This window comes from Vulpes lagopus, chromosome 10 (assembly GCF_018345385.1).
Source record: "Vulpes lagopus strain Blue_001 chromosome 10, ASM1834538v1, whole genome shotgun sequence".
Classification (NCBI taxonomy): Eukaryota; Metazoa; Chordata; class Mammalia; order Carnivora; family Canidae; genus Vulpes; species Vulpes lagopus.
Window position 1 is genome coordinate 16,536,873 of NC_054833.1, and position 18,561 is coordinate 16,555,433.

General features: G+C 37.2%; 1 protein-coding gene across 1 annotated transcript in view; it reads left to right on the top strand.

The window, feature by feature from the left end:
• The window catches only part of LOC121499941, a 226,941-nt gene that overhangs the window by 11,166 nt on the left and 197,214 nt on the right, over positions 1 to 18,561 (top strand). The window contains exon 3 of the mRNA XM_041771213.1: positions 16,884 to 17,147. Within this exon, the coding sequence (XP_041627147.1) occupies positions 16,884 to 17,147 (264 nt within the window). The remainder of the gene's footprint in view (positions 1 to 16,883; positions 17,148 to 18,561) is intronic.

Below are 18,561 nucleotides of genomic sequence, written 5' to 3' on the forward strand. Positions count from 1 at the left end.
ACTTTTGCTATTGTTTATGCATGTGAATGAGCTTCAACAAGATTTCACGTGTTTGAGGACAGAGGCCATACCATATTTATTGGTGTGTTTGTTCAAAGCACACAGTACTTGTACTTAGTATTCAAAAGAAGCTTCTTAAAAAAAAAAGGAAATGAAATGTGAAACTCTAGTTATAGAGATGCAACAGGTTTAATGTGAATTCAGTTTTTAAAAAATGAGTACAAGGAGATGTCAAGATTATCTTAAGAGTTAAATCTTGGTAACAGTAGCTTCTAAAAACAGATAGATCTGATGGAGAAAAAGGAAATCAATGCAGAGGAAGAGATACTACTTTCACATTACTTATAAATGGGGAGCCCATCGCTGGTAATGAGTAAGAAAATAAACATCAATGTTTTATAGTTTTACAATTTCATGTTTGTTTTCTTCCTTCTTTAATATATAAAAGCAAAATTTTAGGCAAACATTTTCTAGAGAGAGGAATGAGCTGATAAACTTACTTCCCTGAAGCATGAGCAAAGTCAACAAAGCTCATTCTCAAGTGGAACGCCTTCTGAGAATTTTCAGGGTGCTTGGGCATGCATAGGACCTGTCTGAATGCACCTGTTTGATGTTATATCAACTATAAACGTGATTATTTTAAAGACCAACCAAATATTTCTCCAGATTATTTTTGATGTTTCTAAGTGAAAATAGCTCTATTTGACCTAATTATAGAACACAACTATAAGCTCTTTATTAAGAAAATCATAGAATTTTAAAAAGTTTACATAAAAATCTAGCTCTCAGCAAGCATGTACTCCTGTTCTGGAGCTGCACTAATTGCAAACATATTTATCTTCCTTTTACTAGTCATTACTATCTAACCTAAGTTGGTTAAATTATTCATTCACTGTGCAAATGAAAAGTAGGTTTAGAAAATAAATAAATAAGCACTTCAAAGTTAGAAAAACCCCAAGTAATAAAAGAGTTAAAAAATATGAAAACCTGGTGAGTAGCATTTTGGAATTCACATTAGCTTGCTTGAGTTATTGGAAATCTTTCATGTTTGGTGTTAATTCAGATGGAAGTTGCCGGGTTAGTCAAAGGTCACTGCAATGTACATGGCCAAATAGATTAATTTTACTCTTATTGCATAATATATTTTACATATTGTTGTCCATTCAGTTACCAATAAGGCGTTGTGATAGATTAAAGATGGCTGAAACTTCTTAGCTCTTCCCTCCACTGAAAAGTGAGATCTCTGTTTCCTCTTCTTGAATCTGAGGAGGGGAGAAGTTTGTGACTGCTTATCCATTGGAATGTGATGGAAGTGATGCTGTCAGTTTCTAGGTATAAGTTCTGGCTTTGAAAGACTTTAAAAGATTGGCAGCTTCACTTCCTGTCCTATGGGAAGCCATGCTCTTAGATCCTTGAGAGGTGTAAAAGAATTCCTTAAAATCTCCCTTGCTAGAGAGACCAATGAAGCCCAGTGACTATATGAGAAAGAGCTCTTGAGCAGGGCCTGACCTTTCATTTGTCTTTGCCGCAGTGCTTGGTCTGTGAGAGAACCCTCCGGTTGAGCCCAGCCACCAGTTAAATAGCATCAAGTGGCCCCAGCCAATGCTGTGTGGAGTAGATGGGTCACTCTGCTGAATCATGCCTCTTTTTTTGAGCCACAGAAATGGAAGATATAGTAAAATGTTGTTTTCAGTCACTAATTTTTGCAGCAATAAGTAATTGAAGAACTTATTTATTTAGTTCCTCATGTGACCAAATACTATATCAAGAACTGGAAGGATAGAGTCAGGACTCTTTCTTTAAATTGCATGTGTAGCTTTTATAAATTAGATCTTGTGTGCTTAAAGGGGGAAAAAAAAGAACCATTTTATTTCTAAATTCAGCTTTGAGTCACCCAAAAGGCATTTGGATCTTGTATTAAATGGCTTGTCCTTTAGTTATGCTATGTGCATATAGGAAGGTAGCTATAGGAGATGACAGTGGATAGAGAGGGGGCCGTTATGGACTGAATTTTGCACCCCCGTGCATCCCCACCATTCATATGCTGAGGCCATAAATCCCAGAACTTCAGAAGGTGACTGCATTTGGAGATAGGGTCTTTAAAGGAGTTAAAATGAGGTCAAAAGGGTGGGCCTTAATCCAAAATGGTTGTTGTCTTTATAAGAAGGGGGGATTATGGCACAAATACACACCGATGGAAGACCAACGTGGAGGAGACAAGACAAGGAGAGAAACCTCAGAAGAAATAAGCCCTACCAGCACCTTGACCATGGACTTCCAGCCTCCAGAACCAAGGGAGAATGAATTTCTTTTGTTTAAGCCACCCAGCCTGTGGTACTTTGCTATGACAGCCCTACTACGTGAATCCATGGGCTCATGAAGAACTGGTGACAGTGAATAGTCCCTTTTTTCCAGTGGGAAAGAAGAAGCAATGATAGATTTTCACCTTTGAGAATTCAACATGTAAATCTGGCATAACTGAAATAAGGTATGGCTCTTCTAAATCTCTGGAGTAGCCATGTTGTATGTAGGTGGGTTTAGGTTGTAGGGCACATATAGGGCTCAGAAGCTCCAGAGAAAACCCTATATAGACTCACTGTACTATCAGACTCTTTCACGTATCTATAGAATTGTAGGAAGTCTATCAACCAGTTAATATTTATACATCAGTGTGGCAAGGTATCATTATTATAGTACTAGATGGGCACCATTTTTGTTTTACTGGAGGGAAATCCAATATGAATAAAATAGCAACTTTTCAAACATGACATTTAATCCATGCATGTAAATCAAACTGAGAATCTATTATTCATTATTAAAAGGGTGGCATATTTTTATTACACTGAGAATGAAACAAAAATACTGTGAAAAATTTAGTGCCTCTTCTTGAAATTTTAAGACACTTATCATGCAGTCAGCTAGCTGGTACCGGCACTCATTTTAAAATATAGCCATGAAATTAATAAGTTTGAAGTTTTATGCCTGAAAAGAGGATGCTCAATTTCAGTGAAATAGGCAAATTTATTTTTTATTTAAAGCTTCCTAAATACTTAAGATGGTAAAGTACTTCAGTAATGTTCTGATTCCAATATGTATATGAAGAATATAGTTCATATTCTTGTCATTATTAGTCATGGCCACAGTGTTCTTCCCTGAAGTGCTTTCTGAAAACTGCATATATCAGAAACTGATTAAAATGACCTAAAGTATTAATTCTTAAAATATGATGAACCCAACATTTTGCGAGAGGTTATTTTCTATGTGACATTTAATATCAAAAAATTGAAATGATTTTAATAACTCATAGGAAGGAGCAGTCTTAGGAAAACTAGAGACTGAGCATGATTGCTTTTATTGATTATTGATTATTACCATTAATAATGAATAGCCCTGTAGTATATTATATTATGCAGCTTTGGAGAGTTTTCCATTACGTCAGTTGGAGGGAGGCTGTTTTGTTTTGGGGGGGTCAGTTCTTGAAAGGGTTACTTCTGGTCAAGGGGTCCCCAGACTTGTGAGAGCCTACATTGCAAATAGCTTTTCCTGAATGGCGTGGGTGGTCATGGGGCGTCCTGTTCTTGGCAGTGGTCTGGTTCTGCTAAGTGTTCAACACTTCAGGAAAATATTTAATCTCACTGGCCTCAGTTCCCTCATTTGTACAATGGGAATCTAATACCTAATTCACAGGGATTTTGTGAGCATTAATTTAGTATATAAATTGTTGAACATAATGGGTTGCATACAGGAAATAATTCTTTGCTGTAACTATTTTTATCATAATAATAATCCACCATCTAGAATGCTCTCTGTTTCCCTCTGTGTTATGTTCCTCTAGTTCTTCAAAACATCCCTTCAAGAAGTATTAGTTAATCTGGTCTTGATTTATTTCCTTTAAGACAACTTGGTTTCCATTAAGTTTCTTTGATGCTATTATTTAAAAAGATTTTATTTATTTATCACACACACACACACACACACACACACACACAGGCAGAGACACAGGCAGAGAGAGGAGCAGGCTCCATGCAGGGAGCCTGACGTGGGAATCGATCCCAGGACTCCAGGATCACGCACTGGGCCGAAGGTAGGTGCTAAACCGCTGAGCCATCCAGGGATCCCTCTTTGATGCTATTTTGACTCTACTCCTTCCTGCTGAATGCTGTGAAGGGTTTCAAGTTCATCAGTGTGGAAAGTCACTTTATCATTGTGCCTCATAGTCTCTGGCAGAGAGGAAGAAAAGGGTATGATTGAATGCCTGCAGGATGTCAGGTTTTTTCCTATAGGCTTACCCCACCCTATCAGTGCAAACTTCATGCAACCCAACCTGTTGTTAAACCCATTTCACAGATAAGAGAAACTGAGGTTTTAGAGATGAGGACTTGCCCAGATGTATGAAGCTGAAATTGCAACCCAGGTGTGAAGGATCCCACAGACCAAATACTGAAGTTCACAATCCACCCTAAAGGAAGCAACAAGAACTGAAATACTGGTTTTTCCATATCTCTAAAGTCATCATCAATTCTATTATATTTCTTTGTATTTTTGCCAGACTTATTTCTATTTCTAAGCCAAGTCCCTCTCTCTTTTGAGTTTCTTCCTCTGTCCTTTTGGAGGAAAGGTTTTGTATCATATAGTAAACGAATATTTGGGAATGAGACTCTTACATTACATAATATGGGCAGATGGTCATTTAATCTTAAGAATATTTGATAGCACTAGAATACCAACTTCTTAGGAGTAGGAACTTGGGTGTATTTTGTCCATAACTTGGGTATATTCTGCTGTTTCTCTAGTACCTAGAAATGTGGTTGTCCCAAATATTTCTAAAATGGATAAATCTAAAAATTATAATCTCATCGTAGACTTTAAATAGTCAACTATTGTCTGCCTTTTAGTTGGAAATTTTTTTAGCTTTAAAAAAATGTTGGTGTTTTATGCAGATTGACATTCTTTATTTTATTGCAAATGCTTTTGAAATGCCATAAATCCATCTTTACCCTTTGTGTCTGTTCTCTACATCTGTTCACATCTGATGTATTCAGAGTTAAGAATGCCCTAGTTACAAAATAGTAGTTCTTGTTCATTTTGCATGCAATTCAACAATCAAATCATTTTGAATTCTCTAAAGAGGAGAAACTTGCTTCTATATTTGAACTCACTCACATTCAGAGGGAATATGTTTTAATATTTCAACATCTATACAAAATGCTTTACAATTACTTTTAAGACCCTAATTCTCATATGAACACCGAGTGAAGTCACAAAGGGCTGAGTAGGGTAAAGAATTTCTGCAAGGTCACGTGGGCTGTTCATTGCGAAGAAAAGGGTTGGTTATCTTTTCCTATTTGTCAACCTCATACATGTACAAGCAGTAGTCAATGACATTTCTACCGTTGGACCTCTCAAAGCTCATGGTGGAGACAGGAAAATAATTTCTGTTCAAACAAAAACATCATTAACTCAAGGACCGATGAAGGTCAATCTAGTAAACTGCAAATCGGGTCATGTTGAGACTCTGCTTAAGATCTTCTAGTGGCCTTCCATTGCATTTAGAATAAAATCCAAATTCCTTACCTGAGCCTTCAAATCCTATGTGATTTGGTCTCTATCCTCTTCTTTAATATTATTTCATACTTTTCTGCTTGTGTGTTTCCCTCCAGCCTCACGCCTTTCCATTCTCCGAGCACAACCAGCTCATTCTTGTTGCAAGGCCATGGAATTAGTTGTGGCTTCCTGCTTAGGAGGGTTCATCCTTCAACTATGACAGCTGGTCTCAGGTTAAGTGTTACTTTCTTAGACTAGATTTGTTTAACAGAATAGTTCCTATTCCAGTCATTTTATAGTACATCACTATTTTATCTTGGTTATTTTAATATCAGTAGTGATAAATTAGAGCATTTATTACTATTAGAACTCTTATTTTTTATCCACTATTCCCTCCTGCACCAGACTGTAACTCAAAGAGAATAGGAAGCTTGTTTGTCTTCATTCGATTATTTTTATTCTTAGTGCCAAAAATGGTGCTAAGTACAATATGGGCACTTAATAAAATGGATGTGAATGAATGAATGGAGGGAGGGAGGGAGGTGGTAAAGTTGGGTATCATTTTTTATACAGTCAAATCAACAATTTAGTAGCTGGGAAAATGTGAGCAAATCATAACTTTCCTAAATCTTTGTGCTATCACCTGTAAAATGGGCTAATATCAATTTTATAATAGGATTGATATGCAGATCATATGTGATAATGTACATGTAAGAGCTTTGTAAAGTAAAAAATGCTGCCCAGGTGTTACTAATATTACGAGATGTCTTTGGTACGAAGTGGGTTGCCCAAAGGAAAAACGTTGATTAGCAATCATTGCCAAAAGTTTTCTCCTTTCCAAATGATATATTTGCCTGCTCCTTGTAAAACCATTTGTGGTTAATTTGTTGGTCTTTGATCTAATCATGCTGCAGATGTTCAGAAATGCCATCTTTTTGTGCATTGGGGCTCAATCACTGGGGTTTGTAAAAGTAATGGGCTGTGCCCAATTTTTCCCCAATGTGTTCAACTCTCAGGGACAATGAAGGGAAAATTTATCTTTTGCCTAACAAGGAGAAACTGAAAAGAAAATTCAACTTTTTGTTTTCACAGTGAAAAAAAAAAAAAAACGGGGGGGTTAGAAATCCCAGAACTGAATTTTCTAAATTAAAATATTCAATTAGATTTTGCCATCTCCCTAGAGTGAAATATTCTTAGTTGAACATTTGAGTAGCATGTGAAGAGATGAGTTATGACATATTGAGGTTGAGGTCAGGTAATGGAATTTCGATATAATGAGATGACATGCCATATATTTCCTCTTGATTTCAGTCATGTTTGATGGGAAAAGGGGGAAAGGTCATATTTTTAAGCCTATAATTATTCAGGTTTGAATCAGTTTGATTTTAGACAGAAATGTGGTTGCCCTAAGCTGTTCAAGTCATATGATCAAGGACACACCAACCTGTCTTATCTCTGTGTCCATACTGGATGGTGATACTCAAAGTGTGATCTGAAGGACCACCTGAATTATCTTTACCTTGGCATGCTTATTAAAATTCAGATTCCCAAGCCTCATCACAAACTTACTGATTCAAGGATGAGGATGAGACCTGGAAATCTGCATTTTTTAATAAGCACTCTAACTTTTGTACAAATTAAATTTGAGGGGCTACTAGTCTAGAGCCTCGAGGGTGTCATTGTATGATTGTTGATGTTCCTCAAATGATTATGTTAGTTGTTGAGAAATCAAAAAATTGAATGAAGGGACCATAAATTTTGAGGGGTTGGAGAGTTGAGGGCCCATTTCAGGAAGGTTTTAATTCAGAATTACTAATTTGTAAGCTATCTTGTGAATCTAACCCTTCAGAAAGACTCATTCTTTAAGGATCCTAGAGAATCAGATTTTATTGTAGTAAAAAATTTTTTTATTGGTAAGCCCCATGTCTACTTTCAATGTCAGAACTCATAGTGAACAATTTAAGAGAGAACAGGCTGAAACATGTGGAGGAAGAGCCCTAGATCCTTAGTGTATAGGAATCAGGAAGAGAAGTAAATAGGGCAGAGGAGAATGTCCTTGGGCCTTCTCTGTGAATCCAAGGTAGACTTTCTGATGTTGCACCTCTTACAGTCAAATAGCACAGTAGCGTGAATGGCTCTGCAGTAGATTGCCAAAAGTCAGGAACCAACTCCATCCTCTACATCTCTTTTCCATGTGACTTTCAGCTCGGTCTCTGTCTCATGTCATCCATAAAATGGAGTTGATAATAAAATCTACTTCATAGAATTATTGTGGTGATTGAACTGACAAGGATAAAATGATTCAAAAGGTGACCTGCATTATGCAAACTTTCAACAAACATTAACAATTGATATACTGCCTTTTAGGATTAAGGAAAACAAACAAAAAAATCAATTTTCTAAAACAGAGAATGGGAAATACTACATTTGCACATGAGATTGCATGGTTTTCCAGTGGTGTAGGAAGTAAGATTTTCTCTCAGAAGCTATGACAGTTGTAGCTGTCACCACTCTCTATCCTTGATCCCTAGTCCAAGATAAGTTTCCAAGAATAATTACTTTCTTTTATCCCACAGCAGAAAGACTGGGGATTAGAGCTAATTTGCCTATTTATTTATCTTGGCTGAGGGATTGGAAAGGAAAGTAATGGTACTATAAAATTCTCACTGGATAACCTAGATTACCCTGTGTTGTGGCATCAGTTCCCACTCATCTGTCCAGAGTTGTCTGTCTCAAAAGGATTATTTTGCGATTTCTGCTGCAAATTAAGTGTATCTATTTACTTCCTGGACTCCCCTTATTCCTTAGAATATTAGTCCTGGAAGACAGTGTTTAGTTTATTACCCATTCTATTACCTTTCCTTGTCATCTCTGCCCTCCCTCCTCCTTTACCCCCAACTACTACCACAGGCATTTAATCAGTGGTAAAAGAAAGATCCAGAAGATGGTAGATTACCTACTCAAGTGGCAAATTGGGATTTGATCTCATGTTTTCTGATGCCAAAGCCCATGATTTTAATCACTAGGATATATAGCTTCTTTTTTAAAGTAGGGAAGCAATTAGGATGGGATTGAACAATTAGGGTTGGAGTAATCTATATGCAAAGTCAAGAGAACTATTTAAGATGCATTTAAAAGAAATGGAATCAAAGCCCTGTGCAAGCACACCATGGTAGACTTTCCCAGAACAGTTTAAGCACTATTGAGTGTTCTGCTTCTCTATGGAAAACAGATTATATGAGTATTTGCATGTTCTTCTATTACTGACTTTGTCATGAACCTGACAAAAGCCACTACACCCTTGACTCCATCTCTGGTGACTTAAACCTGTGGCTCAGAGGCTCTTTTGGCCCAATAATCATCTTTATAGAACATCTGAGACTGGACTGGAGTAAAGCAGGGCCAGTGAGTCAGTCTATTTTAGCTGGGTTTTTCTATGGTAACAAAATACCCTCATGACATCTAAGGAGCTTACTACAATAGAAGTTAATTTTTCCCTTAAGCGCCATGTCTACCTCAGGAGAGTGAGGGGTTCTGTTTCACCTATTCTCATTCTAATCAAAGACTGGCTGAGAGATCACCATCTAGAATATCATTTGTTCCTGTGGCAAAGGACAGAAAAAGAGAACTCTCCAGGGTCTAGAATCAGGAATAAATGTTCCAGCCTAGAAGTATACTTGGTACATTCACCTAGAGATCACTGACCAGAGCTAATCAAAGGGGCCACCTAACCACCAAGGAACTTGGAAGTGCAATTCTACTGTATGCTTAGAAGGTGAAGAGCTGGGGCCCCTGGGTGGCTCCGTGGGTTAAGCTTCTGCCTTTGGCTCAGGTCATGATCCCAGGGTTCTAGGATTAAGACTTGCATCAGGCTCCCTGCTCAGCGGGGAGCCAGTTTCTCCCTCTCCTTCTTCTCCTCCCCCTGCTTGTGCTCTCTTGCTCTCTCTCTCTGTCAAATAAATTTAAAAAAATCTTTAAAAAAGGTGAAGAGCTAGAAATATTAACTAACAACGTTAATGACATCATGACATCATTCCTATTGATGAGCTTCCTAACAGTTAGAGCTGTTCACACATTGATTTATCTTATGAATTGACAAAAACCTTCCCATCAGTATAGGGTTCAGGTAGAGAATGAACAATGGTCTTACATACTATAGAACAGATTTCTAACTGGGCAAGGGATTGACTATAACACGGTTTTGCAATTTTTGCTTTGTATATGCCACCAGTATTTTTATTACATAATCTGTATTCTTCAACAAAATTTCTAAAAATGGCCTTTTCTGAGGTCATTATATATTTACAACTCTTTTCTTATTATTACAATTATTTACTTTATGTTTAAGTACTTTAAAGTTCTTAGACTATCTTAGTAATTGTTATGAAAACATAGAAGTCTCCTAGCCCATGTCTGTGGCTCATCAGTATCTCTGCCTATACTTCTGCTTGAGAACCTGAAGATTAGAAATTATTACCTCAAAGATATTGTTCAAACTGAAGACCCCAAGATTCTTTGGTTAATAATAAGCAGAAATTGGGAGAGAAAGAAAGATTTCTTGATAAAGAGGCTTTTATGAAAAAATAATAGACTCTGTGTGTGCGTGTGTGTGTGTGTGTGTGTGTGATGGGCAGATATTCGAGAAGATAATATTGACAATACTTAATATGGATGTGTATGTATTATATATTTTAATATGTGTATGTTTATTTTATTAATTTTTAAGATTTTATTTATTTATTCACGAGAGACACAAAGAGAGAGAGGCAGAGACATAGGCAGAGGGAGAAGCAGGCTCCAGGCAGGGAGCCTGATGTGGGACTCGATCCTGGGTCTCCAGGATCACACCCTGAGCCAGGGGCAGTTGCTAAACCGCTGAGCCACCCAGGCGTCCCTATATGTATGTTTAATAAGAATACTAGGAAGTTACATTTTGGTGAGGCTGCATTAGGACTTTAATGTGATGCTAAGGAATTACTAGTTATATGGTAAATATAAGGTGATAAGATGTCAGGCAGGCAAGAAACAGCCTACCAAGAAGCAAAGAGTGGAGTTTACTCTTAACAAAAGTTTCTGGACACCTTTTATTCAGTGCCAGAGACAAGAATAACTTTATATAACCAGAGTACAGAACAACAACAACAAAAAGAAAGTAGAGTTTTCTGTATGATATAAATATTTTTATATTACATTCAGGACTTGTGAAGTAAGGAAACATTGATACTTGACCAAGTATGACCCTTTGACAGCCAATAATAAACTTTTCTGTTACATATCAAAGATGGTTCTATATTTTTAAGATGTTTTATCTTTGATATTTAGCAGTTTGACTATGAGAAGCCCAGGTATTATGTGCTTTTTAAAATTTCATCTTGTTTGGGCAGCCTCCGTGGCTCAGTGGTTTAACACTGCCTTCGGCCCAGGGCTTGATCCTGTAGACCCGGGATCGAGTCCCATGTCAGGCTCCCTGCATGGAGCGTGCTTCTCCCTCCACCTGTGTCTCTGCCTCTTTCTCTGTTTGTCTGTCATGAATAAAAAATAAAATAAAATATAAAAAAAAATAAATTTCATCTTGTCAGGGTTTTCTGAGCCTTTTGGTTTTGTGGGTTGATGTCTTTCAGCAGTTTTGGAAAGTTCTAAGCCATCATCGCTTCAAGATTTCTTCTCTGCACAATTGGCTTTAACTTTTTCTTTCAGGAAAATAAAAAAGATCACATGCTGTGATCTGGCTTTTTCTTTTTTCATTCATTATATCTTTGTGCTTCAGATAGAATATTTTATCAGTTTTTCTTTGAGTTCATCTATCCTTTTCCTGCTATGTCATTTCTACTGTGAAGTCCACCCAATAAACTTTTTATTTCAAGTGTTTTATGATATGTATATTTTTTCTAGACTTTTTACAAGTTCTCTCCTGGAGTTTCTTCCCTTTCACTAGTTGTTTCTGTCTTTTCCTCCGTTTTGTTATCCTGGTTATGATTGTTCAATGTCTTTGTTAATTCTAACGTCTGGGTCAGCTGTGGGTCAGTTTCCATTGGCTGTTGTCTTTTGTCTAGACATCACATGTTCCGGCTTCTGTGGATGTCTTGTAGTTTTGCACTATGGGCCAGACACGATGTAGAAAGGAATTGTAAAGACTAAAGAAGAAAATATTTATCCCCTACTAGAAAGCTGTCTGTGTCAGGAATTTAGGGTGAGGAGATGGTTTCTCTGGTTAGAATTAAGCTAGGTTTGGGTTAAGTTATAGCTCTAGTTAGTTTTAATTCATCACTGGCTTTCAAAAGTGTTAAGGTACAAAGGATTCCTCCTTCCAGCCTGGCTTGGTATCCAAACATCATGTAACTGCAGGATTCTGCTCGGCTCCTTGGCCCTGCCTCAAGATTTCCATGCCACTGGAGGTCTCTCTTTGACTCTCACCCTGGACCCAATTACCCACATGCTGCTGAGCACTAGATACAAGTCCTCAGGTTGGTGGATAGTGAGGACTCGATGTGTATCTGGGGCTCCTATGTATTCAATATTCCACGTTAGTCCAAGATTGCTGAACATTCGGCCAGTTTCTCTTTTGACCTGTAAAGTCTCCCACCCAGTGACAGGTCTGCTCCCTCACCTGTTCCCTGAGATTAAAGCCTCCCTCTAGTCCTCGCTCATTTATGAAAGGCTTATCCATCTCCAAGATTTAATTTCCCTCAGCTTCTTTGTGTCCTCAGTTCCCCCATGGGTTTAAGAATATACCTAATTATGTAATTTAGCTGGTGTTTTTTCTTTGTTATAGGGAGAACTATGGTCATTTATGGTCGTTCCTCTCATAAGCAGAAGCAGAACTTTGAGTTTCTTCTGTTTTTTTGAAATTTCATTTCATTTTATTTTTTAAAAAAGATTTTACTTATTCATATGAGAGAGAGAATGAGAGAGAGAGAGAGAGCACAAGCAGGGGGAGTGGCAGAGGGAAAGGGAAAAGCAGGCTCCCCACTGAACAGGGAGCCCGAGGCAGAGCTTGATCCCAGGACTCTGGATCATAACCTGAGCTGAAGGTGGATGCTAAACTGACTGAGCCAACCAAGCGCCATGAAGGGCTGCTGTTTTTGAAATCACTTGTTAGGTTTTTTTCTGATTATAAAAATAACAATTCTTTGCAAAATTCCAGAAAGTCCGGAAAATTGAAGAATACTTTATTAATATACATTTTCATGATTTTTTTTCATTTTCATGATTTTGTAAGACTACCCTAATCCTCTCTGATTTGCTTCACTTTCAAAGTGTTTGGTGTTCAAGTGGGAAGAATTTTACTTTCTCTTCCAATTTTACATGCATCCTTCAGCCTTCAATATTCTTGTTTGCTTTTTGGATTTGGCTTGTTCATTACTCTCCTTTCACATGCAGTTTCTGTGATATGGAAGATGAACTGCATCACCCAGTGAAATTTAGCTTTGCAGTGTCTCCTTCTTCAGAAAGTATGCTCTTCTTGGTACTCAGGAAATAAGGGACATTATGACCCCCCAATCCCCAGGACTCTCGTGATGAGATGGCATTGGTGGTTGGCAGAGACTAGTTGATACATTAATTTCCTTCATTGTATAGCATTCAATTAGAAAGCTATTGAAAAATGCTCATGGGTGCGCTTGGATGGCTCAGTTGGTTAAGCCTCTGCCTTTGGCTCAGGTCATGATCCCAGGTGGAGCCCCGCATCCAGCTCCCTGCTTAGTGGGAAGCCTGCTATTCCCTTCCCCTCCACCTGTGTTCTCTTTCTCTCTCAAATAAATGAATAAAATCTAAAAAATAAATAAATAAATAAAAATGTTCATGGAAATATCACATCATAAGACAGCTTTGGAAGTATTCAGGTTTGTGGAAAGAATCCTCTGAGAGACACAATGAAACTTAGTGATCCTTTGTTGCCAAAAGAGGAAAAGAATGAGTCCCAAGCTACACATAGCGCGGCACATTTCTCCTATGGTACAGGGTGAGGGAAAGACACTAAAAGAATAAATAAGACAAGTATTGTCAGATAAAATAAATGCCTTTATTTTATAACATATAGCTCTTATCCTCCTTTTCAATCAATACCAGTGACTAGATTTTGTCAAGTTCATGTACTTATTATTATTATTATTATTTTTTACAGCTGTCAGGGTAGTTGTGTGTGATTCTTCTATGTTGTAAAATAGATTGCTGTGGAGTTCCCTTTTGTGCATGAGGACTGGCCTCTTATTGACGATGTTACAGCAGACACATGCTGCCTGATGGTAATAGGTTATGTTTGGTAGACTTGAACTGTTGTTCCTCATACACAAAGTGATATTGGTGTTTGATACATTTAGAGGTGAACTTTAACCTTGATATATTATTTTCTTCTTTATTAAATAAATTGTAATCTAGCTCATCTTAGAAATAGTGGAGATAAAGTCTTAGCATAATAATAAAAGAATAATAATAGTTATGTGCATTTCACATTTTTCTGACCATTTTTATATTTATTGTCCAACTGATAGTTGTGTCAATTCTGTGAGGAAGATACTTATATCCTCATCTTTTATTTGTTTTATTTTTAAAATTTCATTTACTTATTCTAGAGAAAGAGAGGGGGAAAAGGGGAAGGGAGAGAGGATCTCAAGTAGACTCTGTGCTGAGCACAGAACCCTAGAGGGAGATTTGATCTCATGACCCTGAGATCATGACTTGAGCTGAAACCAAGAGTCAGATGCTCAATGGACTGAGCCACCCAGGCTCTTCTCCTGGTCTTTAATGGTGAGAAGACTTGAGTGCATCAAAGACTTGATGCAAAAAAAGAAGTGAGTAGCCTGAGACCACAGAAACTTAACAATAGAATTGGGTCAGTACCACCCAAATTTTTAGCTTTATCTACTTCAAACATATCACTGAGTCAGATCAGGTTAGTATGAGAGGGGTGCTTCGAAAGGCAGGATTGAAAATAGATAAAAATCATTGTAATGACATCAGTTCAGCTTTATTTTTAAATGATGATCCAAAACAGGTTTCTGACTCCTTTTTTTCCTCTTCTTCCTTCTCATTTAGCTTTTATTTTCTTATCACAAAGGTTACTCACAGCCAAATAGCCAAATGAAAAGTATGGCTTGATTAAGAATCTCTTTTGTCAGTAATTTGTGTCTAATGTTTTTAGCTTTCCCATGGGCTGTTGTAGAAAATGGTAAATCTGGTTTAAATGAAACCTGATCCTGTTAATGGTTTAATAGCAGCTGCCACAGGGTTATGGTATTTTTCAACAGATGCTTCTGTTTCATTTAAAACATAAACTAAGTCTTGGAATATTTACATAAATCATATAAAATATGCCTACAGACTTTTGGCTAAATATATTGCTATAAAATAGTCTTAGGGAAGTCCCTGTCTTTGCCCATTTATAGTTATTTGCATAGAATTTTAAAATGAAACCCAAACCTATACTCCATTAAAAAAAAAAAAAAGGATTATTCATGTCTCGCACTTTCCTAAAATTCTTTTTTTAAAGACCAAAGCACAAGCTCCATCTCTACAACTGGGGACCGGAATGATGGTTTGGTCAATCTGATCATTTCATTCATCTTTATACCTAGCACTGTTTATTGAACACCGACAAACTGATAACACAGTGATGTGTATTATAGTGTCTATTGAAATAAATGTGATAGTCAAAATAGGACACTATTTTTCCTTATAGAGGCAGACCTTGTAATAGTAATTCAAGCTATCATCATGCCTGGGATTAGTTTCTCTGGAGTATGATAGTTCAACCATTTTTTTTTTTTGAAAAGCATTTCTTCCATATGAAGCGCCCGTGCTGGGTACATGAGCACTACAAAGATGAGTGACAGGTGAGTAAAACAATGATTGTGACAACTGATAGAAGTAGTTATACAACAGAAGTACCAGCTCAAGCAAAAAAGGGCTGAACGTACAGTATACGGTGTTAGGTTAACTTATTACAAGATTGATTCCCAAAGCTCATAAGGTGCAGAATCTTAAATTGGCAGCATCAAATTTGTCCTGTTTGGGTTACATATTCATGGTGCCATGGTTGCTCAATTCCTTTGGGCTGGTAAGGTTATTTATATAAATGCGTCCAATAGTGAATTTTTCTTTAATTTTTTTTGAGCATAGTTGACATACAATGTTCCATCAGTTTCAAGTGTATAACACAGTGAATTGACAAGTTTAAAGGTTGTGCTGTGCTCATCATAGGAAGCTATGTCATGGGCCACTATACAACCCAATTACCATTATCACTGACTATGTCCCTTATGCGGTGCTGTTAGTTCCTGTGACTTACTCAGTCCACAACTGGAAGCCTATGTATCTCCCACTCCCCTTCACCCATTTTGCCCATGCTGTCATCCCCTTCCCCTCTGACAACCATCAATTTGGTTCTCTGTGTTTACGGGTCTGATTCTGCTTTTTGTCTCTTTATTCGATGGTTATTTGTTTTGTTGTCATTGTTGTTTGTTTGTTTGTTTGTTTGAGATTCCACATATGTGCACTCATATAGAATTTGTCTTCCTCAGTCTGATTTACCCACTGGCTCCATCCATGTTGTTGCAAATGGCATGATCTCATCCTTTAAAAAAAATTATTTATTTATAAGAGAGACACACAGAGAGAGACAGAGACAGGCAGAAGGAGAAGCAGGCTCCATGCAGGGAGCCCCATGTGGGACTCCATCCCAGATCCTGGGATCACACCCTGAGCCAAAGGCAGACGCTCAACTGCTGAGCCACCCAGACACCTCTGATCTCATCCTTTTCATGCCTGTATACTATTCCATTATATGTATATACCTCATCTAATGTATTTGTCTCTCAGTGGGCTCATAGGTTGCTTCCATATCTTGGCTATTATAATAATGCTTCTGTGGAAACCAGTATGAAATTTCCTCAAAAAAAAAAAAAAAAGAGAGAAATACCATGTGATCTAATAATTTCATTACTGGGTATTTACCCAAAGAAAACAAGAACACTAATTTGCCAGGATATATTCACCCCCCTTTTGTTTATTGCAGCATTATTGACGATGGCAAATTTTTAAGGGCAAAAATAGAAGTAAAACCCACTTTTGGGAGCACCTAGGTGGTTGGGTGTCTGCCTTTGGCTCAGGTCGTGATCCTGGGGTCCTGGGCTCCAGTCCTCCATCGGGCTCCCCACAGGGAGCCTGCTTCTCCCTCTGCCTGTGTCTCTGCTTCTCTCTTTGTGTCTCTCATGAATAAATAAATAAAATCTTTAAAAACCCACTTTTTACTTAATTCTAAATAATATATAAACTTCATTGACTACAGCATGTTTCTGTGTATAAGTATCTTAACGTTCCCTTGTCTTGATATCTTTTCCCAGGTACTCCCTCCTAAGAAAGATGTGAAACCTGGCATGGCTTTCTTGTTTGAACTCTGTCTCCTTCGTGGGAAACATGTTTCTTTTGAATGCGTTATGGGCTGGGCAGCCTTCCCTTTGTGTGATAACAACTTTGATGTAGTGGAGGGGAAATTCAAGTGTCCCCTTCTCCGGGGACATTATGACCAGACACTTGACAACTTCAGGAAAATGGAAGATTTGATTTGCCTGGACTTGGACCACTGGCTGTGCAATCTCTACTTTCAGGTTTGTAATATGATTTTGTAAGTGGAAAAAGAACTTAGAATTTTTCTAAAGCTGCTTATTTCTAGCCTTCACCTTACTTTTGGGCTATTGAAAATTTCAATAAGTATCATAAATCTGTAAAAGCAATCACATCCTAATGCTTTCTTGATACTGATTAAATTGATATCTACAAATAAGGAATACAATTCTAAAATGGGCAGAAATCTTAAAGAAAATTTAATCCAGCCTTCTGAGTCATGAGTGGCCCAGAAAAGGCACCCAAGTCCTTCAACTCTCAGTTTACAATCTGTTTCTGCTGGAGCTGATCTTTCTCACCAGCTTGGGTATAAGGCTACGTTTCTTTATTGGAAATACTAACTGAGCTACTATTGTGTGTTGGGCAATGCTTATTCTAAGGATACACAAGAGTTTAGATATATTCTCTGCCTTCTGGATGCTTGCCATTTATTTGATGAGACAGGCATGTGCTCATAAAAAAGATAATTAATGACCCACATTTCCACAGGATAAAATGGCCATTGTCACTTCAAAGCATGCTGTCTTATTTACCACAAAAATAAAAACAAAAAAACACTCCAAAAAAAAAATCCTTGGGCACATACCGTTTATTGGTATATATTTGGAGATATATTTTCTAACCAAGTTTTTTTTTTTAGCAGAAATGTCATTGCATAAATTCATTCTAAGCAAACACCATGGAAAATAAAAAAAAAAAAATGGCAGCATACATTAAGTATAAAGCATTCTAGCACAACTTTAGTCTATTTCTGTCCTAAATGTCCAAATCTATTCTTCCTATGATGTCTTTCCACAGTGCCTGTAACATAAAATGCTATTTTTTTCTTGCTAATTTACATGTGTGACTTTTCCCAGTCTGTGTGTATCTGTCTGTCTAGCTAACTGACAAGGTGGCTATCAATTGATCTAATCTAATCTATGTCTGTATGTATCTATCTGTCACCATCATCTATCTACCTATGTGATGGAACTATTAAATATGGACATTTCCAGGAAACAGATAGAGTTTTGGCTTAAAAATCATCAGTTATATATCCTTCTTGTGTGATGGGCTTCCTGTTTCCTATATATTTTAAGTTGAATCTGCTGGCATTTTTTTTTCCTTTTAGCGAATTCCATTAAAGTGCTTTGCTGAAATTTTTTTTTTTTTGAGATATTATAGGTTCCTGTTAGGAAAATAAATCTAAATCTAACTATGGCCTTTCTACTCATTCTGAAAATAGTGCCATTCTGAGGTAAATCTGACTACATTGGGATCATTAAAGAAGCTTTAAAAATCCCATGCTCAGGTCCTGTTCCTAGAGATTTCGATTTAATTGTTTTGAGGTCAGGCATTTGGATCAGAAGTTTTTAAAAGTTTCTAAGGTTTAGAAATACTGATATAAATACATTTGAA